Below are 19,283 nucleotides of genomic sequence, written 5' to 3' on the forward strand. Positions count from 1 at the left end.
CCTTCTCTTTCTCCGACCTGGGAAATTCTCCTGTCTACTTCTGCTTCTTCTTCATCACCATAGGGACGCTCTCTTCGTCCCTGCTCCTCTCGTGATTCTCGTTCCTGGATCTCACGGCGCACTTTGACATCAGTTTCTGCTGCTGCCACTGAGGTCTCTCTCTCCCTTTCAAACCTCAGAGTTCCTCTTTGTCTCCTTCCATCAGCTTCAATCTCACGAATTTCACGCTCCCGTCTCTCGCGTGTCTCTCTCCGGCTGATGGCAGCCACTTCTTCCTCCCTTTCCCCTATGCGGCGCTCAGACGCTTCCAGTGCCTGTTCTCGATTGATTCTCCTCTCCCTCACAACGTCTTCTCTCTCACTTCTGGGGTAAATTCTTCTGTCTTCTTCCCCCTCATAGGGACGTTCCCTCCTTCTCAGCTCCTCTCGTGGCTCCCGTTCCCGGATCTCACGGCGCACTTTGACATCGGCTTCTGCTGCTGCCACTGAGGTCTCTCTCCCCTTTTCGAACCTCAGAGTTTCTCGTCCTCTCCTTCCATCAGCTTCAACCTCACGAATTTCACGCTCCCGTCTCTCGCGTGTCTCTCTCCGGCCGATGGCAGCCACTTCTTCCTCCCTTTCCCGTGTGCGGCGCTTAGAGGCCTCCAACTCCAGCTCCCGTTCCCGATTGATTCTCCTCTCCCTCACAGCTCCTTCTCTTTCTCCGACCTGGGAAATTCTCCTGTCTACTTCTGCTTCTTCTTCATCACCATAGGGACGCTCTCTTCGTCCCTGCTCCTCTCGTGATTCTCGTTCCTGGATCTCACGGCGCACTTTGACATCAGTTTCTGCTGCTGCCACTGAGGTCTCTCTCTCCCTTTCGAACCTCAGAGTTTCTCTTTGTCTCCTTCCATCAGCTTCAGCTTCACGAATTTCACGTCTGTCTCGTGTCTCTCTCCGGCCGATGGCAGCCACTTCTTCCTCCCTTTCCCGTGTGCGGCGCTCAGTGCCCTCCAGCCTCCATTCCTGATCGATTCTCCTCTCTCTCACGGCCTCTTCTCTCTGTGTGACCCGGGAAATTCTCCTCTCTGCTTCCGCATCTTCCTCTCCCTCATAGGGACACCTTCTTCTTCTCAGTTCCTCTCGTGGTTCCTGTTCCCGGATCTCACGGCGCACTTTGACGTCGGCTTCTTCTGCTGCCACTGAGGTCTCTCTTCTCCTTTCATACATTACTCGTTCTCTCCTTCCATCAGCTTCAATTGCACGAATTTCATGCTCCCGTCTCTCCCGTGTCTCTCTCCGGCCGATGGCAGCCACTTCTTCCTTCCTTTCCTGTTTGCGGCGCTCAGGCACCTCCAGCTCCAGTTCCCGTTCCTGATCCGCCCTTCTCTCTCTCATTCTCCCTTTTCTTCTGGGATAATCTCTTTCTTCCCCCTCTTGCTCCTCCTGGATCTCCCTTTCTCTTTCTGCCAATTCCAGCTCCTGTTCCTGCCTTGTTCTCCGTCCATAGCCGCGTTCCTCCGCCTCTACTCTCCCACATTCCCTGAGGTTGATCTCTAACGGTTCCTCCACGTACGACTGATGTGGCCGCCTGGACTCCGGACATTCCAGCTTGGCCACCCGGCTGCTCCTCCCTTCCAGCCCTCTTTGTTCCAGCTCACCTTGGCGGTTGCGGCTCCTCTCTTCCTGGAGCAATTCATCTTCCCGTGGCCGGTTATCACCTTCTCTATCTGCTCCTCGTGGCCTCTGGCTTCTTTCATCCCTCCCCAGCTCCTGGCGGCTCCACCGGTCTGGCCGTGGTTGGGGCTCACAGCATTGCCTGCCCATCCTCACGTCTGCTGGATCTTCCTCCCTGAACCTTTCCCGTTCCCTGCTCAGTTCTGTGTCCGTCTGGTTCCGTGTACGACGTCCCCGCTGATCCCTCCTCCTTTCTTCTGAGATCTCCTCCTGCCCTACTCTGAGGTCTCGTTGCAGCTCAACTTCACGGTTCCTCTCCCAGGTTTGTCTTCGTTCTTCCTCCTCCTCGAGCTGCCGGCGGCTCCCTCTGCTCCTGATTTCCAGCTCCTGGAGGGATTTTACGCCTCTGGGGAGCTTTGTTCTCTGCACTAGGAATGGAGACCTGGGCTGGAACCAGAAGCAGCACTTGGCCACCCGGAACACCAAGAGGAGGAACTCGTTAAAGTCGATGTCCCCGTCCCCATCCCACTCCAGGAACTGCAGGATCTTCTCGATGGTCTGAGGGTCGTGAGACTTCTGCAGGGAAGAAAACATGAAGGAGGGAAAAAAGGGGATTTTTGTCTTCCTGTTCCTTGGGGGAGAAATGCAAAATTGGGAAAAATTGCAGGAATTCTCCTTCCATCGCTCATAATTTCACTTTTAGGGCTCTGCACCAGCTGTGGAATTCCCCATTTTCCTGGTTGTTCCCTGGCTGCAGCTCAGCAACTCTTTCCTTTTTGGGGTTTCTCCTTCACAGAAAAGGAAAACCACATCTTCCCCAGTTCATTCTCAAGTCTTACCCTTTGTTTTGGTGGCAGAATGGTTTGGAAGAGTTGTGGAAATTTCACAGAATCTCATGATTGGGAAAGAACTCCAAAATCACAGAGTCAACCTAGAATCCATCAGCCAGACCAATATCCAGGAATTTCCTGGACACCTCCAGGATACTCCAACCCTCCCTGGGCAGCCCCTTCCAAGGCCTGGCTGCCCTTTCCAGGAGGAATTTTCCCAGATTTCCCAACCTGGCCAAACTCGAGGCCATTCCCTCTTGCCCTGTCCCATTCCCTGGGATCAAATCCCAAATCCCCCCTGGCAGAACCCAAAATTCCTCCTGGATCCCCCTTTTCTCCAGGCTGAGCCCCTCCACCTCCCTCCAGACCTCTCCAGACCCTTCCCTGGCACAAAGTACTCCAAGCTTTGGTGGGACCCTCCCCATATCCCTTTTCCAGAGGAGATTTTGCCACTCCCACATCCCAGCCCTTCCCAGCAGCGCTCACCACGAGGGAATCTGCGAATTCCCTCTGGATGAGCTCCCTCATTTTCCTGCGGCTGAGCCCGGAGCCGTCCCCATCTCCCCGGGCGTGCTGCTGGAAGACGCCGACGATGGTGGCGATGCTGTCCAAGAACGGGGACATCCTGCAGATCTGAGCGAGCCTGGAAGCGACAAACCGAGGGATTGGGATGGGGGAGATTCCCTTGGGAAGAAGGAGGAGAACTCCTGGCTCCGCGTTCCCCGCTGGGAACACATTCCGGGGTTTTAGTGGGATGGGGAGTGGCCTCTGGCTCTGCCACTGACGCGTTTGGGTGACGCCGGAGCGGGAACGGTGACGGGGATGCGGTGATGGATGGTGGGGAGGGAGGTGCCCCCAGATCCTGCCCCAGGCGGTTATCCCATGGAATATTTCCTTGGAATGGACTCTAAAGATCTCCCAACCCAACCCCTCTGCTCTCCAGGGAGGTGTCTCAGCTCTCCATGGAGCTTCTCCTCTCTAGGCGAAGCCCTCCAGCTCTCCCAGCCCTTGGAGCGGCTCCATGGCCTCATTCCAGGAGCTCTGGATGTTTCCAGGATCCATCCCTGTGATCCTGAGAGGAGCTTTAATCCAACCCAAGACAAGATCTGGGGCAGAGACCTCAAAAGCTGCGCCTGGAAACCTCCGAGGCCTCCTCCTCCTCCCCTCCTTCCTCCCTTTGTGGGATCCCTGTGCCCGATCTGATCCCGGGAAGCTGCGCCGTGCCCGATTCCCGCCTCTGGAACGTGCCCGGGCACACGAGCACTCCCTGCCCCATGGAAACACTGGAATCTCCATGAAAAAAGGAAAATTGGAGTGTTTCTCCAATGGGCTCCAGCTGGGAGATGACCCCACACCCAAGGGAAGTCCCTGAACTCCCATATTCCCTTCTCTTAGGGACAACCCAACCCAACAATTCCAATGGGGAGAAACCCCTCGAAATTCCCCAAAAAACCACCGGGAGCGACTCTCCCATCCACCATGAATCCCAGAGGAACCCCAATATTCCCAACAAAGGGAATATTCCCAAAAAAAGGGGGGACCTACTCACCCAAGTCTCCGGCGGGATCGAGTGGGATTCCTGGGAGGCCGTACGGAGCGAGGGGAGGACCGGGCACCTTTTATAGGGTCCCCGTTGGGGTTGGAGAGGAGCCACCCTTTGTGGACGTTGTCCTGATTCATCCTGGGCCAAGCCCAGTCCCAAACGGGTTATTTGGCTTTATCAACCCTTCCCTATCATTTTCACCCCGAAATAGCAGCGGCTCTTCAGGCCGGTTCCGCCTAATCCTGGAAAATCCTGGCTGTAAAATCCTTTTATGGTCGCATTTTGGATTTTTGGGGCAAAATCTGGAAGGGCTCCAGAGAGTCAACAGAGGAGGGTGGATTTTAATGTAAATATTTGTGTTATGGGTGGGAGCTTGTGTCTTTAAAGCATGCAAAACCACACGAAATTAGGGATTAATATTTAAATTAAATTAATTAAATCAATTAAATTAATTGAATTAATTAAAATAAATTAAATAAAAATAAAATTTAAAGTGCTGATGGCAGCAGAACTCAGGATGAGCAAATCAGGGACAATCAAGATCTTTATGATCCACAAAACTCCACAATTCCAGAGGAGATTTTTATCTCCTTTTTGTGCATTTCCCTTGGAATTTCAAGCCTGAAAAAAAACCATTGAGGTTTGGATCAGATGAAGGGAAGAAATTAAACTCTAAAGTCTGGGTGAGATCCCCAAATCCTCCTGATTTGGGACACCCTTGTAGGGTTTTATTCTTAATTTTATTTCCTATTAATAAGCATGTGGACATAGTATCAAATATAAAAAAATACAACAATCACAACCACTTTTAAATAACTACATGAATTTTTAAATTAATTTTTGAACAAGAAAACTTGAATCAATTAATGACCTTTCATTGAAAAAAATCACGATAAGACTTCTAATGCTAATTTAAATTAAAATTATTTTAATTTCCACTTCACTTGATTTTAATTAAAATCAGAACAGAAACCTCTGCTGAGAGGTCGATTAACGCTGAATTTCCTCCGGCTGCCCTCGGGCCGTAATTACCTCACAACCTCCTCATTTTTTAATTCCATCTTCGAATGGCAAATTAATTAACTATTCCTTTATTCCCCAGGAGCTCTCCCAGCACTCGGAGGAAATCAGGAAAATTCCAGAGCCTGGATTTGGGGTTTGGAGAGGGGACGAGGTGACGGGGACATCACGGGGGCCACCTCGGAGCAGGAACTCGTCCCGCAGCCTCGCCCGTGGCTCACCCTGGGTGTAGGAGCCCAATTAATTAACACTGGTGACACCTCGGGGACACTCAGCCCTGGGATGGTCCCCAATGTTCATTTTTGGGCTTTTTTTGTTTTTTTTTTTTTTTCCTTTCCCTCCCTGGATTAAATTACCCCGGTGCAAATTAGGCCCCGCCTGGGCGATAATGACACCCTTGGGACGCTGTAATTTTGGGGTGGATTTTGGGGTGATTATGCAGATAAGAAGGGGTTTGGTGGCCTCTAACTGTCTGGAATCCCCACCCCAGGGGCTGGGGCCACTCCGGAGCCTTGGGAATGCACCTTGGAAAAGGTCCCTGGCCTCGGAAGAGCTTTCCTGGGATTTGGTGACATTCCCAGGATGAGGCAACGAGGCTCCAGGCACGTCCTGGCAGCACCAAAACCCTTTTCCTGCTGGATTTTCCCAAAAATGCATTTCCTGAGGCTCCAGGCACTTCATGACCATGCCAAACCCCATTTTCCTGCTGGATTTTCCCAAAAATGCTATTCCTGACCCACCATGAGCAGAATCCACTCCACCCCTTGGGCTGGATCCAAAGGAATTTGGGCAGGAGGGTGAGAGGGGGATTCTCCCCCTCTGGTGGAATCACACTAGGAATTCCGCGCCAGGTTCTGGTGTCCCAAAAAAAAAAAAAAGGGATGTGGAATTGCTGGAGTCCAGAGGAGGCCATGAAGTGGATCCAGGGGCTGGAGAAACTTCCCTGTGGATCCAGGCTTGGAAGGTTGGGAATGTTGGGAATGTGGAGACCCCAGAGCCCACACCAGGATTTGTAGGGAAGCTGGAGAGGGACTTTCCTCAGGAACTGCAGGGACAGGACACAGGGAATGGGGTCAGGGGGATTTGGGCGGGATTTTGAGCAGGAATTGTTCCCTGAGAGGGCCTGACCCAGGGAATTCCATGAATTTCCCATCCCTGGAAGTGTCCCAGGCCAGGCTGGATCTGCCTGGCAGAGTGGGAGTTGTCCCTTGGATCTTCCAGGATCTTTCAGGTCCCTCCAACGCAAACCATTCCAGGATTCCCTGGGCTGGTTTGGATGGGATATTTGGGATAAAGCCTTCCCTGGCCCAGGTGATTCCATGGATTTCCCATCCCTGGAAGTGCCCATTTCCAGCCTGGAGCCACCTGGGATAGGGGGAGGTCCCTGCCCATGGAACTGGGATGGGACTGGATGGGATTTAAGGTTCCTTTCCATCCCAAACCATTCCAGAATTCCCTGGGCTGGTTTGGATGCGATATTTGGGATAAATCCTTCCCTGGCCCAGGTGATTCCATGGATTCTTCATCCCTGGCAGTGTCCAAGTCCAGGTTGGTTCCCCCCCAGGATGGTGGAAGTTGTCCCACCTCGATTCAGGGTGTCCTGGGACACTTTTCCAGATGGGATAGCAGTGGGATGAGGCCGACGGGGCTCATTCCAGGCTCGGGATCCAGCAGGGCTCCTCACCCCGCTCATCCTGTTTGTCCCCACCTGTCACCTGTCCCCAGCCAGCGCCACCGCGGTCCCCAGGGCTCGGCCGAGGTCGGTGACACACGGTGCCCTCGGTGCCACCTCGGACGTCACCCTCCGAGATGGCCCTGAATCCCACAACTGCCTCGGCTCTGAGTCAGAAATCCCAAACCAGAAACCACCCCCGGAGCTCTGCCAGCATCCCAAAGAGATCTGGGGTTCCGGGCGTGCCAAAATTCCCTGGATGGGGCCCCAAAGGGATGGGACTGTGGAGCAGGGATGAGTTCTGGGGGACCTCAGCTGAGGGGAGGGTTGGGAATTCTGGATACCCCATCCATACCCACCAAGGAATTCATCTTTTATAGGATCAGGATTCCAGTCTGGGAATTCCAGAGGTGACACCCCTGGAACGCCCCTCACCCAACTCCTCTTTATTTGCATTTTCTCGTTAATGAGGATTTTCTGTGGAATTAATTCCCGTGGACATCTCTGGCAGGAATTGGGCAAGAATTGGGCAGGAAAGGTTATTTTGGTCAATTTAATGATTTTGGTTATTTTTACCACGCCGGGATTGGGATTCAGGCGATGCTGGAGCCGCTCCCATGGCTGAGAACGGGTTTGGTGAGAGGGGTGGGGAGGGAGGGGAAACAAAAGGAGAGGAATGAGGATGTTGGGATGGGAACTGGGCCGGGTCCAGGGGGGCTGGAGCTGAGCCAGGGATGAGAACGGGGCTGGAGCAGCTGGAAAAGGGAGTGGAGAATCCTGGGGGGGCTCAGCCCGGAGAAAAGGGGGATCCAGGGGGGAATTTCAGGATCTTCCAAGGGGGATTTGGGATCTGATCCCAGGGAACGGGACAGGACAAGAGGGAATGGCCTCGAGATGTGCCAGGGTGAGAAATTTGGGAAAATCCCTCGGGGAAAGAGCGGCCAAGCCTTGGAAGGGGATCAGGGAGATTTGGATTCCCATCCCTGGAGGTGTCCAAGGAATTCCTGGAGATTCCTCTGGATGACCAAGGGCGATCGAGCCCGGGTTGGACTCGGTGATCCTGGAGCTCTTTCCCAGCCCGGATGATCCTGGAATTCTCCTGGAGCAGCGAAATCCTCTCCCACAGTGCCACCAAGTGGCTCCGGGAGCAGGGCTGGGATCGCCTGGAATGTGGAATTTGGATATTTCCATTATCCCCGCCGGGATAATTGGATTCTCCAGATTTGAATAATCCCACAATTCAAATCAGGGATTCAGATCCCTGATCCTTTCCTTTTGAGACCCTTTTAATAAACCCTGCGATCATTAATGATAATTAGGGAGGAGTTAATTAAACCATCTCCGTGCCTCACAAATATCTTGGATTTTCCCATTCCTCTTCTTCACATTTTTTTTTCCGTGCTCCCTTTTCATCATTTTCCCATTCCTTGGGATGTTTTAATCCCATTTTTCAAGATGCTTTCACCCAATTCCTTGGGATGTTTTAATCCCATTCCTCAGGACATTTTCATCCAATTCCCCAGCTGGAATTCTTTCTACCTTTAGCCCAGATTTCCCGAAAAATAAGGACACCACACTCCTGCTTTTAAATCCTGATTATTTGGGTTTTTAAAAAAAATTTATTTGGATGCAGATTTATCAGGAAAAGGTGGAATCTCTCCTAATTTCATGAAAATCGGGATAGACCTGGATGAAGCTGCTGGGGCAGGGAGGAGGGAGCAGCTCTTCCCTGCTGGACACCGGAGCCAGAGGAATCCAGGCCTGACCAGTTCTCCCAGTGGCCTGCCTGGTTTTCCAGTGGCATTTCGGGCTGGTGACACCGGGAAGGGAGCTGGGACAGGCTCTGGCACTTCCCAAACATTCACAGAAGTTTCTTCTTCGTTTGTTCTGGATTTTGGAGCTCCCAAAGAAGCCCCCAGGGAAAGTCCACCTCCCCTGGGGGTCCCGAGGGGTTCTGAGCCTTTGGCAAACTGGGAGCTGCTGGTTTAACTGGAATTCTCCGTGCCTGGAAGAGCCTCTGGGGGTGGGGACTCATCCCAGAAAAACGTGGATTCCAGGCTGCTGTTCCCAAAAAAGCAACCAGGAGTAGCCCCAGCCCTGGGGTGCTGCCAGTGATCCCCAAACCCAGATCCAGCCCAGAATTCCCTAAAAAAAATTTCTCATCCTAATTGAAGGAGCTCCTCGAGTTTTATTTCTGAGGGAAATTTCCTTTCTTTGACATTCTCATAATTTTCATGGGAAAAACTTTTAAGAAAGAGGATTAAAAACACAAAGACAAAACCATAAATGAATTAAGGAGGACTCTGAACCTCCTCGTTCATCTGCGGGGAGCGGAAAGGCGATAGGTGACGAAACAGGACCCCGGCTGCAATTCCCACTTGAATCACATTCCCATTATTTATTGCACTTCTTGTTGGGCAATCGAAATGAGAGAGTAATTAAGAGATGATTGAAAAGCAGCTTTTTTTTTTTTGCTTTTTTTTTTTTTTTTTCCTAATGTCAAGTGAATCAATTTCCTCTGTTTTTGGAACCTGTAGGAAGCTCAGACTCACCCGAGCCAGGCAGGGCCCCCCATCCTTCATCCCACTGATCCCAATCCTATTTCTTGCCCCGGAACCAGCTCTGGCAGCGGGAAAGGCAGCGCTCCACGATGCTGGAAGTGCAGGAGTTGAGGCGGAATGGGCTCCGTGGGGACGTTTGGGATTTGCTGTCCTTGCAATCTCCGGCGTCCCCAAATCCCTGGGATTGGGACGCGCAGGAATCCGTGGGAATCCCGCTTTGGGATGTGCAGGGATCCATGGAAATCCCGCTTTGGGATGTGCAGGGATCCCCCAGAACTGTGCCCTGGGCCTGGCACGGCTCATCCGTGCCCAGCTCCACCACCTCGAGGGTGCAGGGCTCCACCACTGGAAGCTCCTGGGAGAGCTTCTCCAGGTTTTCCAGGCAGGTCCCGGTGGTTTTGGCGACACAAAGTTCCTCCTGGGGAAGCGGGAAGGAGTCAGGGGGACACAGCTCCACGGTCAGGATGGATTTCTGGAGCGGGAACTTCATCACGCACATCCCGGGGGTGTCCAAGGTGAAGGGTTCCTCTCCCGAGCTCGGGATTTTCACGGGATCCACACAAGGCCCGGAGTCCCCAACGGGGACCTGAGGGGGGTCACAAGGACAGGAGGGACAAACGTCCTGGCACGGGCAGGGATCCGCCTGGGAATTCTGCTCCGGGGCCACCACGGCGCAGGGATTGCTCTGGGCAGCCTCTCCCAGGCAGGAACAGGGCGGGCACTGGGAATTCATCTCCCTGCGACGGAGAGCTGGAAGAAAAAAGGACAATTTTACACCCAATCCCACAAAAAATCTGGAAAAAAGATTCCTCATTTTTTCCCTTTTATCCTCAAACTCCCAAAGTCAGCATTTCTCATTAAAATCTGCTCTCAGTCAAACAATTCCAAAAATTTGCCAGCTTTTTTGTGGGGGGATAATGACAAGGATTTGAGTCATGTTTTCAGGTTTATAAATTTCAAACTGCTCCCTTTCCTTCTCCAGTTGTTTTTCCCCTTTTCCAGGTTTTTTTCTTTTATTCCAGCTGTTTTTTCCCTTTCCAGCTGTTTTCCCCTTCTCCACCTGTTCGGAATGGATCCTGGCAGTACGGGTTTTAATCCCACTAAACCCAGTGCTGGAACAACCAGAATTTTCCAGAATTCTGGAATTACAGCCAAGGCAGCACGAGGGAAGATTTTTACCCTTTGAAACCTTTACCCCTGAGGAAATTGAGCGCCATAAACCCCCTTTTTCCATCTTTCCCAGGAATATATTCCAGAAAACGGGACCTGTAGGATCCCAAGGAGACTCACCCGGGTTGGGATCGGCAGGGCAGAGGCGGCCGCGGTATCCCGGGATGTTCCTGCTGTGATCCCGGGATGTTCCCGGCACCCTGGAGCTCCCCAGGGCCTCGCTCCGCCTCTGCCCCGCCAGGGATGATTTGCCTAATTATTTTTAATGGAAAACGCCTATTTCCGTGGCTGGAGCCGGACCTGGAGCTCGGGAATTCACGTGGCCCCGCAGACGCCAGGGAGGAATTTGGGAAATGAGTGGATTCCCGGTGACGGGGCAGGTTTTTTGGGATGCTCCAACATCCTCCAGCCCAATGCCTCGTGAGCTCCATTAGGCACAGGATAGGATGTGGGATTTGGGGGATTCTTTTATTTTTAGCCACCTCTGGCCTTTTTTTCTGTCCTGTTTTTCCACGGAGCTGCTGGAAACTCTTCGCTCACCACTCGCCTCGTGACATTTTCCATCTGCTCCTGAAGTTCTGACTCAAATCCCATCTCCGTTGTCGTGACAGTGGCGTTGTCCTCACGAGGGACGAGTGAGGAGCAGGCAGGTGACCGGAGGAGTGACCACCACCCTTTTCCCTTCATTTTACCCAAAACCACCTGAATTCCACCCAGTTGTGAATTCCTAAACCCAAAAATGTGAATCAAATCTATTGCCTTCCCCCCAAAAAGAAACATTGGCAAATCATTGGAATTGTTTGGCTGAGAACATATTTGAGCAAGAAAAACTCTTTTTGGGGGAGTTTGAACAGAAAAGTGAAAAAAAAAAAAAAAAAAGAGGAAAATTTCCTGTGGTCAGCAGCAAACTCCCAACCCAAGGGGTCTTGAATCCCAAATTTATTTATTTCCAGGAATATTTCCAGGGAAGAGCTAAATTCTCCTTGGTCTCCTGGTGGAAAACGGCCTCACCTCTGGTGTGTGTCACTGCTGTCCCTGGCTGTGTCACTGGGTGACTTTGGGCTGGCTGGCAGCAGCCAAGGAGGAATTCCAGAGCCTTTGATGTCTCTGGGGGAACTGGTTGGGTTTCTCTTCCCTCTTTTCCAGGCAGGGACGATTTTTCCGCGGGGAGAGAGCGGCGGCTCCGAGCTGTGACATCTGCGTGAAGTTTGTCACCTTCTTGGGCTGGGTGTGACCTCCTGGCACCAGAAACCAGCACAAAAACCGGCCCAAAGGCCACTGAGACCGAGGAGTTCATCCCTCACCGCCCTGGGTGTCACCTGGTGGAGCTGGGACACACGGGAGAGGTCCTGGAAGATCCCGGAGATCCTCGAAATGTGAAGATTTCCCTGGAGGCAAACGGCCAAAATCCCAACGAATCAAACAAATCAAATTTGGATTCGAAAGAAAAATCAAAGAATTGTGGCCAAAATGACCAGCGGGACCAGCACAGGGATTGTCCCCTGGGCTGGGTTTGGGGAGGGGAATGTCCAGTGCTGTGTCCAGCTCTGGACAATCATGGGAAGAGAGAATGGAGGAGCTGAAGTGCGGCCAGGGAGGGGAACAGAACTTGGGAAGGGTCTGAAAAATCCTTAGGGGACTCAGCCTGGAGAAAAGGGGGATACAGGGAGAATTTCAGGATCTTCCAGGGGAGATTTGGGATCCCAAGGAATGGGACAGGACAAGCGGGAATGGCCTCAAGCTGTGCCAGGGTGGGAAATTTGAGAAAATTCCTCCTAGAAGAAGGAAAAGGCCTTGAGAGGAGCTCAGGGAGGGTTGGATACCCATCCCTGGAGGTGTCTGAAGAATTCCTGAACCACATCTGGAGCTGCATCTGATTTGGGTCCCTCAGCTCAAGACCAGCCAAGGCCACCCAGATGTTCCAGGGACCTTGAGGAAAAGGTGGATTGGGAGACACTGAAGTATTTGCCCACCCTGGAAAGGACTTGGGGATGACCTTGGACCTCCAAAATATTCATGGACAATTGAGTGACCGAGGCAAAACCGTGACCAGATTATCAGGAATAAAATTCCTAGCAGAAGGAATATTGTCAGCTAGCCAAGCCCCTTCCAGGGTCCCATCCCACCTCCATTCCTCTGCTCTGCAAGGAAATGCACCAAAACATCTTTTTTTTCCAGAGTTTAATCCCGAGGGGAGGATTGTTTCCAGGCTGTCTCACCCACTCCGCATTTCCCAGCCCGTAGGAAATACGTGGACGGGGAATTCCTCGCAGAGTCTCGTGTCCCACCTTGGCAACATTAAAAATTATAATGTCGAGAGAAGTAATTGAAGGATTGGAGCAGAACAGGTCTGGATTATTAAATATTTGATTTCCATACCCCTGAGGTGTCTCACTTCCGGAGCCACGGACACCAAAATCCTATAAAAGGATTCCTATTGTCCGGTTCCTCAAGCCATTTTTGGTTTCATTTGGTGCTCGCTGGTGGAGAATTGGGTAAGTCCAGCTTGATTTCCTGGGAAGTCACCTTGTGATTGGGGTTTTTTAATTTCATTTTGGAGCCGTGCAGAAGCAAATTAAAAGACTTAAAAGCGTTTCTGCTTGGGGATATTGGGGTTGGGATTCCCCCAGATTTTAATTCCGTCTTCTCTGGGGTTTATTTGCTGTGGGTTTTGCTCTTCCTCCATCGAAGAGGACAAAATTCTCTCCTCGCCGACTTTGCTGCTGTTTCACGCAGGGAATTGCTGGCGTTGGGAGAGATCAAAAGGCCAGGTTGGGACTTCAAAGGGGAGAAGTGGGAGGGGTGATAAGGAGTGGAGCCTCTCAGGCTGCCAGGGAAGGCTGTGCCTGGAAGGAAAAATCAAATCACGGTGGGAAGGGCCAGGCAGATTTTGTAGGAAAAGCGGAGCCTTCCCTTGGGGAGGTTTTCCAGCACGGAGCCTCCCCTGGTGTCCTCTGGATGAGGGCAGGGTGATCCGAGGCTTTTTTGGGTGAAATTGGACAAGCAATGGCAAAGATTCATCCTGAGCTAAGGGGAGGTGTTGGCAGGTGGAGGCTTCAGACCTCCCAGAAAACCTAAAGGAGTCCAAATAATTTCTGCTTCCTGTTTTGAGAGGAAGTTGATGAAAAACAGCTACAAATTTGAAACGCTTTCTTGCAGAGTCACTTCCTGGCTGTTTTCCCAGTTCCAGATTCTGTGGGAAAAAGGATGATTCAATTTCGTGTATAGAACAGCCTGGAATGTCTTTTTTTTCACACCTCTTATAATTTTATCCCTTTCCTGCTTCCAGCCTCCCCTTTTCCCCCACCAAAAATGCGTCGTGCGACCGGCTGCCCACTGAGCCAGATCTGCATCCCCCCTCCCGCCGTGCTGGTGAGGAGCTTCCCGGTGAGATCCAGCCTGGATCCCTGCGGCACCACCAGCAGCTTCCAGGGCTTCTCCCAGTGTGGGACCCCCTGCTGCTACCCTGGCACCACCACCTACGTCAATCTGGGTGGCTTGGGCGCGGCCCAGGCAGCCTGCGGGCTCGCGGCCACCTCGTGCGTCCCCTCGTGCTGCCAGGGGGTGGCCGGGTGCACCACGACGTGCGGGAACCCCCGCTGCTGCTGCTGCTGCCGCGTCACCGAGTGCAGCACCACGCGCCGGGATTGCGGCCAGGAGGTCACCACGTGCGCCACAGCCACGTGCCAGGATCCCTGTTGTCAGGAGGTCACCAAGTGTACAACCACGTGCCAGGATCCGTGCTGCCAAGAGGTCACCAAGTGCACCACGACGTGTCAAGATCCGTGCTGCCAGGAGGTCACCAAGTGCACAACAACCTGCCAGGATCCGTGTTGTCAGGAGGTCACCAAATGTGTCACCACTTGCCAAGATCCCTGCAGCAAGGAGGTCACCAAGTGCACCACAACATGCCAAGATCCGTGCTGCCAGGAGGTCACCAAGTGCACAACCACGTGTCAGGATCCGTGTTGCAAGGAGGTCACAAAGTGTGTCACCACGTGCCAAGATCCCTGTTGTAAGGAGGTCACCAAGTGCACCAGGACATGTGTGGATCCGTGCTGCCAGGAGGTCACCAAGTGTGTCACCACGTGCCAGGATCCATGTTGTAAGGAGGTCACCAAGTGTGTCACCACGTGCCAGGATCCGTGTTGTAGGGAGGTCACCAAGTGTGTCACCACATGCCAGGATCCATGTTGTAAGGAGGTCACCAAGTGCACCAGGACATGTGTGGATCCGTGCTGCCAGGAGGTCACCAAGTGTGTCACCACGTGCCAAGATCCCTGTTGTAAGGAGGTCACCAAGTGTGTCACCACGTGCCAGGATCCCTGTTGTAAGGAGGTCACCAAGTGTGTCACCACGTGCCAGGATCCCTGTTGTAAGGAGGTCACCAAGTGTGTCACCACGTGCCAGGATCCCTGTTGTAAGGAGATCACCAAGTGTGTCACCACGTGCCAAGATCCCTGCTGCAAGGAGGTGACCAAATGTGTCACCACATGCCAGGATCCCTGTTGTAAGGAGGTGACCAAGTGCACCAGGACATGTGCGGATCCGTGCTGCAAGGAGGTGACCAAATGTGTCACCACGTGCCAAGATCCCTGCTGCAAGGAGGTGACCACATGTGCAACCACGTGCCAAGATCCTTGCTGCCAGGATGTCACCAAATGTGTCACCACGTGCCAAGATCCTTGCTGCAAGGAGGTGACCACGTGTGTAGACCCCTGCTGCCAAGAGGTCACCAAGTGTGTCACCACGTGTGTGGACCCATGCTGTCAGGATGTCACCAAGTATGTCACTACATGTGTGGACCCGTGTGGCAAGAAAGCCACCAGGGGCCTCACGCCGTGTTACGATCCCTGCTGCAAGAAGGTGAGCAAGTGGAGCAGCCCGTGGGTGATCCAGTGGTGCAGGAAAGGGAGCAAGTCCAGCAACAGATGTGCAGATCCCTGCTCCAAGAAGGGGAACAAGTGCAGCTCCAGGTGTGTGGATCCGTGTTACAAGAAGGGGCCCAAGTGCTCCCCCACCTGCCAAGATCCGTGTTGTGTGGCCAGGTGCGACCCCAGGTGTGTGGACCCGTGTTGTCAGGAGGTCGCCAAGTGCAGAACCAGGTGTGTGGATCCCTGCTGCCAGGAGGTCACCAAGTGTGTCACCACGTGCCAAGATCCCTGCTGCAAGGAGGTCACCAAGTGTGTCACCACATGCCAAGATCCCTGCTGCAAGGAGGTCACCAGGTGTGTGGATCCCTGTTGCAAGGAGGTCACCAAGTGCAGAACCAGATGTGTTGATCCGTGTTGTCAGGACGTCGCCAAATGTGTCACCACGTGCCAAGATCCCTGCTGTGTCACCAGATGTGCCACCAGATGTGTGGATCCCTGCTGCCAGGATGTCACCAAATGTGTGACCACGTGCCAAGATCCCTGCTGTAAGGAGGTCACCAAATGTGTCACCACGTGCCAAGATCCTTGCTGTGTCACCAGATGTGCCACCAGATGCGTGGATCCCTGCTGCCAGGAGGTCACCAAATGTGTCACCAGATGTGTCGATCCTTGCTGCAAGGAGGTCACCAAGTGTGTCACCACGTGCCAAGATCCCTGCTGCGCCACCAGATGCGTTGACCCATGTTGCCAGGGGGTGACCACATGTGCCACCAGGTGTGTGGATCCCTGCTGCCAGGAGGTCACCAAGTGTGTCACCACGTGCCAGGATCCCTGCTGCCAGGATGTCACCAAGTGTGTCAACACATGCCAGGATCCCTGCTGTGTCACCAGATGTGCCACCAGATGTGTGGATCCCTGCTGCCAGGGGGTGACCACACGCCAAGACCCCTGCTGCCAGGATGTCACCAAATGCGTCACCACGTGCCAAGACCCCTGCTGCCAGGATGTCACCAAATATGTCACCACGTGCCAAGACCCCTGCTGCCAGGACGTCACCAAATGCGTCACCACGTGCCAAGACCCCTGCTGCCAGGGAGTGCCCACCTGTGTCCCCAGCTGTGCCCCTCCCTGCTGTGCCACCTCGCAGTGCCGCGGCGGCGTCCAGGTCGTCACCAGGTGCGCCGATTCCTGCGCCACCACCTGTGTCACCCAGACCTGCCCGGTGTGCGGCCAGCGCTGCTGCCCGAAATTCTGCTGAGGGGCTCTGAAGGATTCCCCGTGGAAGAGTAAATCCTCATTTTTTCCCCTCGTGTCCTGCCTCGTTCCTGCTGTCCTGAACCTCAAGAAAGCGCCTTTCCTCGCGGGATGTAACCGAGCGATTTTGTGCCCCTGGGGTCGTTCCCCGGGAGAAAGAATTCCGCAGTTCCCCCTCGTGCTGGGAGTGTGGGTGGAGGAATTCCCCTGATCCTTTTCCTTTCCATATCTGAAGCAATAAAAGAAACTATCTCGGCATCGGCCTCGCGCCTTTCCTTTGCTGCCTGCCCTTTATCCTATTAAACCTTCCCAAAAATCCCCATTTTTTGTAAAATAAAATTGCTTGGGAAAGTCTCCCTGGGATCTGGAATGCCCCTGAGATGGAAGGGAGACACAGGGGTCATCAAATCCAACTCCTGGCCCTGCTCAGAACATCCCACTGTGTCCCTGGAGTGTTGTCATGGAGCTCTGGCGGGTTTGGGATGGCGATCATTCCGTGGGGTCGGGGCTCACACGTTCTGGTGGGAAGAACTTTTCTCAAAACCTGCACCAATTCCCACCCCTTGGCACATCTTCAGTGCTTCCCTCGATCCTGACACAGGCCTGAAATCCCAGATAAATGTCTGATATCCCATATAAATGTTTGATATCACAGATAAACGTCTGAAATCCCAAATAAATGCCTGAAATCCCATATAAACGTCTGAAATCCCAGATAAATGTCTCATTACCCAGATTAACATCTGAAATCCTATATAAATGTCTGAAATCCCATAAAATGTCTGATATCCCAAATAAACATCTGAAATCCCAGCTCATTCCCACGGGCTGCAAAAACACCTGGAAAACCCAAGAAAAGGAATTTTCCAAGTGCTCCTCCATCCCCTCCATCGCTCCCTCCTCAATCCCAAATCCCCGAACGGGGACTCGGGACCGTCCCGGGACACTCCCGAGGTTGAGCCGGGCTCGGGGAGGGTTTGGAGGAGCAAATCCCGGTTGGAATGCGGGCGGGAGGAGCGGGGGTGGCGGCAGACGGGGTGGGACCGTCTGGGAGCTCCTCCAAAGATGCCCCAAGGCCCGGGCTTGGTGACAACCTGCGAGTCCTCAGAGCTTCTCTGGGGTTTCACTGGGCTCCAAAACTAGTCTAAAATTCCCTAAAATTCCCTGCAAGCAAAGATTTCCTTCACCCCTGCTCCCGAATCCCTTGGTTTCCTGGGAAATAAAATGTAGGCGGAAAAAAACCAAAATTGGCTTTTGGATTAATTTTTTCCTTCTGGCAGAGTATTTAATCCTTCATGTGTCCATAAAACTCAGATTTAAATCATCTTGGAGCAGCAGAGAGCAGAAAAAAACAATTCCAGGAAAAAAAGCAACAATGTGAATTCTTCCTGTGTGACCACCTGGATGTTTACTCCACACCTGTGACATTAAAAATCGCTGAGCACTACAAGATGTTGCAGAATCCCCCTGGTTCCTCTGTCAGGAGAAGTTCTCTGAGCTCTAAAATTTCCACAGATATCAAAACAATTTTATCTACTAAATTAAAAAAACAGTCTGGCAGAAATCTAGAGATTCCTCCTGAAAAAAAAATTGAGAAAATCAAAGCAAAGAAGGCAAAGAGATAAAAGAGGTGAGGAATTTTTTTTTTTTCCTTAACCACAGCCAGTTCCTCCTTCCCAGATTTAATTACTCAGGTGCTAATTGTCATTCTTTCCTGAGCACTCACCTTCCGGGGTAAACAGGAAAAGAGGTCGGAACGGTGGGATTTGGGTTCCTCCGGGACCGAGGATGTCATGACTGGATCCAAATTGTCCCAAATTGTCCCTTGAGCATGGCCTGAAGGAGCCACTCATGTCCATGTGAGGCTTGGTGTCCTCTTCTCTCACCCTCCTGGCATCCCAAAAATTCCAGGATTCCAGGAGCCACCTGGAGCCGACTCAGACCCTCCCACCTTCCCCAGGACCTTGTGGGAATGAGGAGAGGGGAAAGTTGGGTCTGATGAAAGCCCTGGAGGTTTAATTGTGATCAGGTGTGGAGGGTTCAGGCTGGAAAATGGGAGAATCCCTGATTTCCGTGAGAATTGAGTGAAAAACACAGAAAAAAATTACTTTTCTTGCTCGGGAAAACTGGAATCCTGCTCAGGGTTGGAGGGGTTGGGTTTGGATCCCGTGTCCAGTCATGGACAATCATGGAAAAAGGACATGGAGAGACTGAAGTCAGGGATGGGAACTCCAGGGATGGGAATGGGGCTGGAGCAGCTGGAAAAGGATCTGGAAAATCCTGAGGGAGTTGGAGGGGCTCAGCCTGGAGAAAAGGGGGATCCAGGGGGAATTTTGGGATCTTCCAGGGGGGATTTGGGATCTGATCCCAGAGAATGGGACAGGACAAGAGGGAGAGGCCTCAGGCTGGGCCAGGGTTGGATATTTGGGATGATTTTTCCATGGAAAAAGGATTGGGAAGCATTGGAAGGGACTCAGGGAGGGTTGGATCCCCATCCCTGGCAGTGTCTGAGGAATTCCTGGAATTCTGGAGATCAGAAACAGCTTGGACTTGATACTCTGGGAGATCTTTCCCAACCTCAGGGATTTTGGGATCCTGGAAAGTCTTCAGCCATTCAGCACAAGATGAGACTGGAGCCTCAGAGCTGGAGGTGCTGCCCTCGTGGAATTCCCTCATGGAATTCCCTCCGGAACGCCCGACCCAC

At 52.6% G+C, this 19,283-nt stretch overlaps 1 protein-coding gene across 1 annotated transcript; it reads left to right on the top strand.

The window, feature by feature from the left end:
• Positions 1–13,763: 13,763 nt before the first annotated feature.
• On the top strand, positions 13,764–16,583 carry LOC130263233 (keratin-associated protein 10-4-like). The gene is made up of 5 exons (XM_056510767.1): positions 13,764–15,034; positions 15,512–15,898; positions 15,938–16,027; positions 16,100–16,421; positions 16,473–16,583. The coding sequence occupies exons 1-5, from the start codon at positions 13,764–13,766 to the stop codon at positions 16,581–16,583; spliced, it is 2,181 nt and encodes a 726-aa protein (XP_056366742.1).
• The last annotated feature ends 2,700 nt before the right edge of the window (positions 16,584–19,283 follow it).

Source organism: Oenanthe melanoleuca, chromosome 25 (assembly GCF_029582105.1).
Source record: "Oenanthe melanoleuca isolate GR-GAL-2019-014 chromosome 25, OMel1.0, whole genome shotgun sequence".
Classification (NCBI taxonomy): domain Eukaryota; kingdom Metazoa; phylum Chordata; class Aves; order Passeriformes; family Muscicapidae; genus Oenanthe; species Oenanthe melanoleuca.

Excerpts from the sequence above, each read along its gene's own strand:
- LOC130263233 (XM_056510767.1), top strand. The coding sequence starts at position 13,764 with ATGCGTCGTGCGACCGGCTGCCCACTGAGCCAGATCTGCATCCCCCCT. Across the intron at positions 15,035-15,511 it reads GTGACCAAATGTGTCACCAC|GTGTGTGGACCCGTGTTGTC; the intron begins GTGCCAAGATCC and ends GTGCGACCCCAG. Across the intron at positions 16,422-16,472 it reads AAGACCCCTGCTGCCAGGGA|TGCCGCGGCGGCGTCCAGGT; the intron begins GTGCCCACCTGT and ends GCCACCTCGCAG.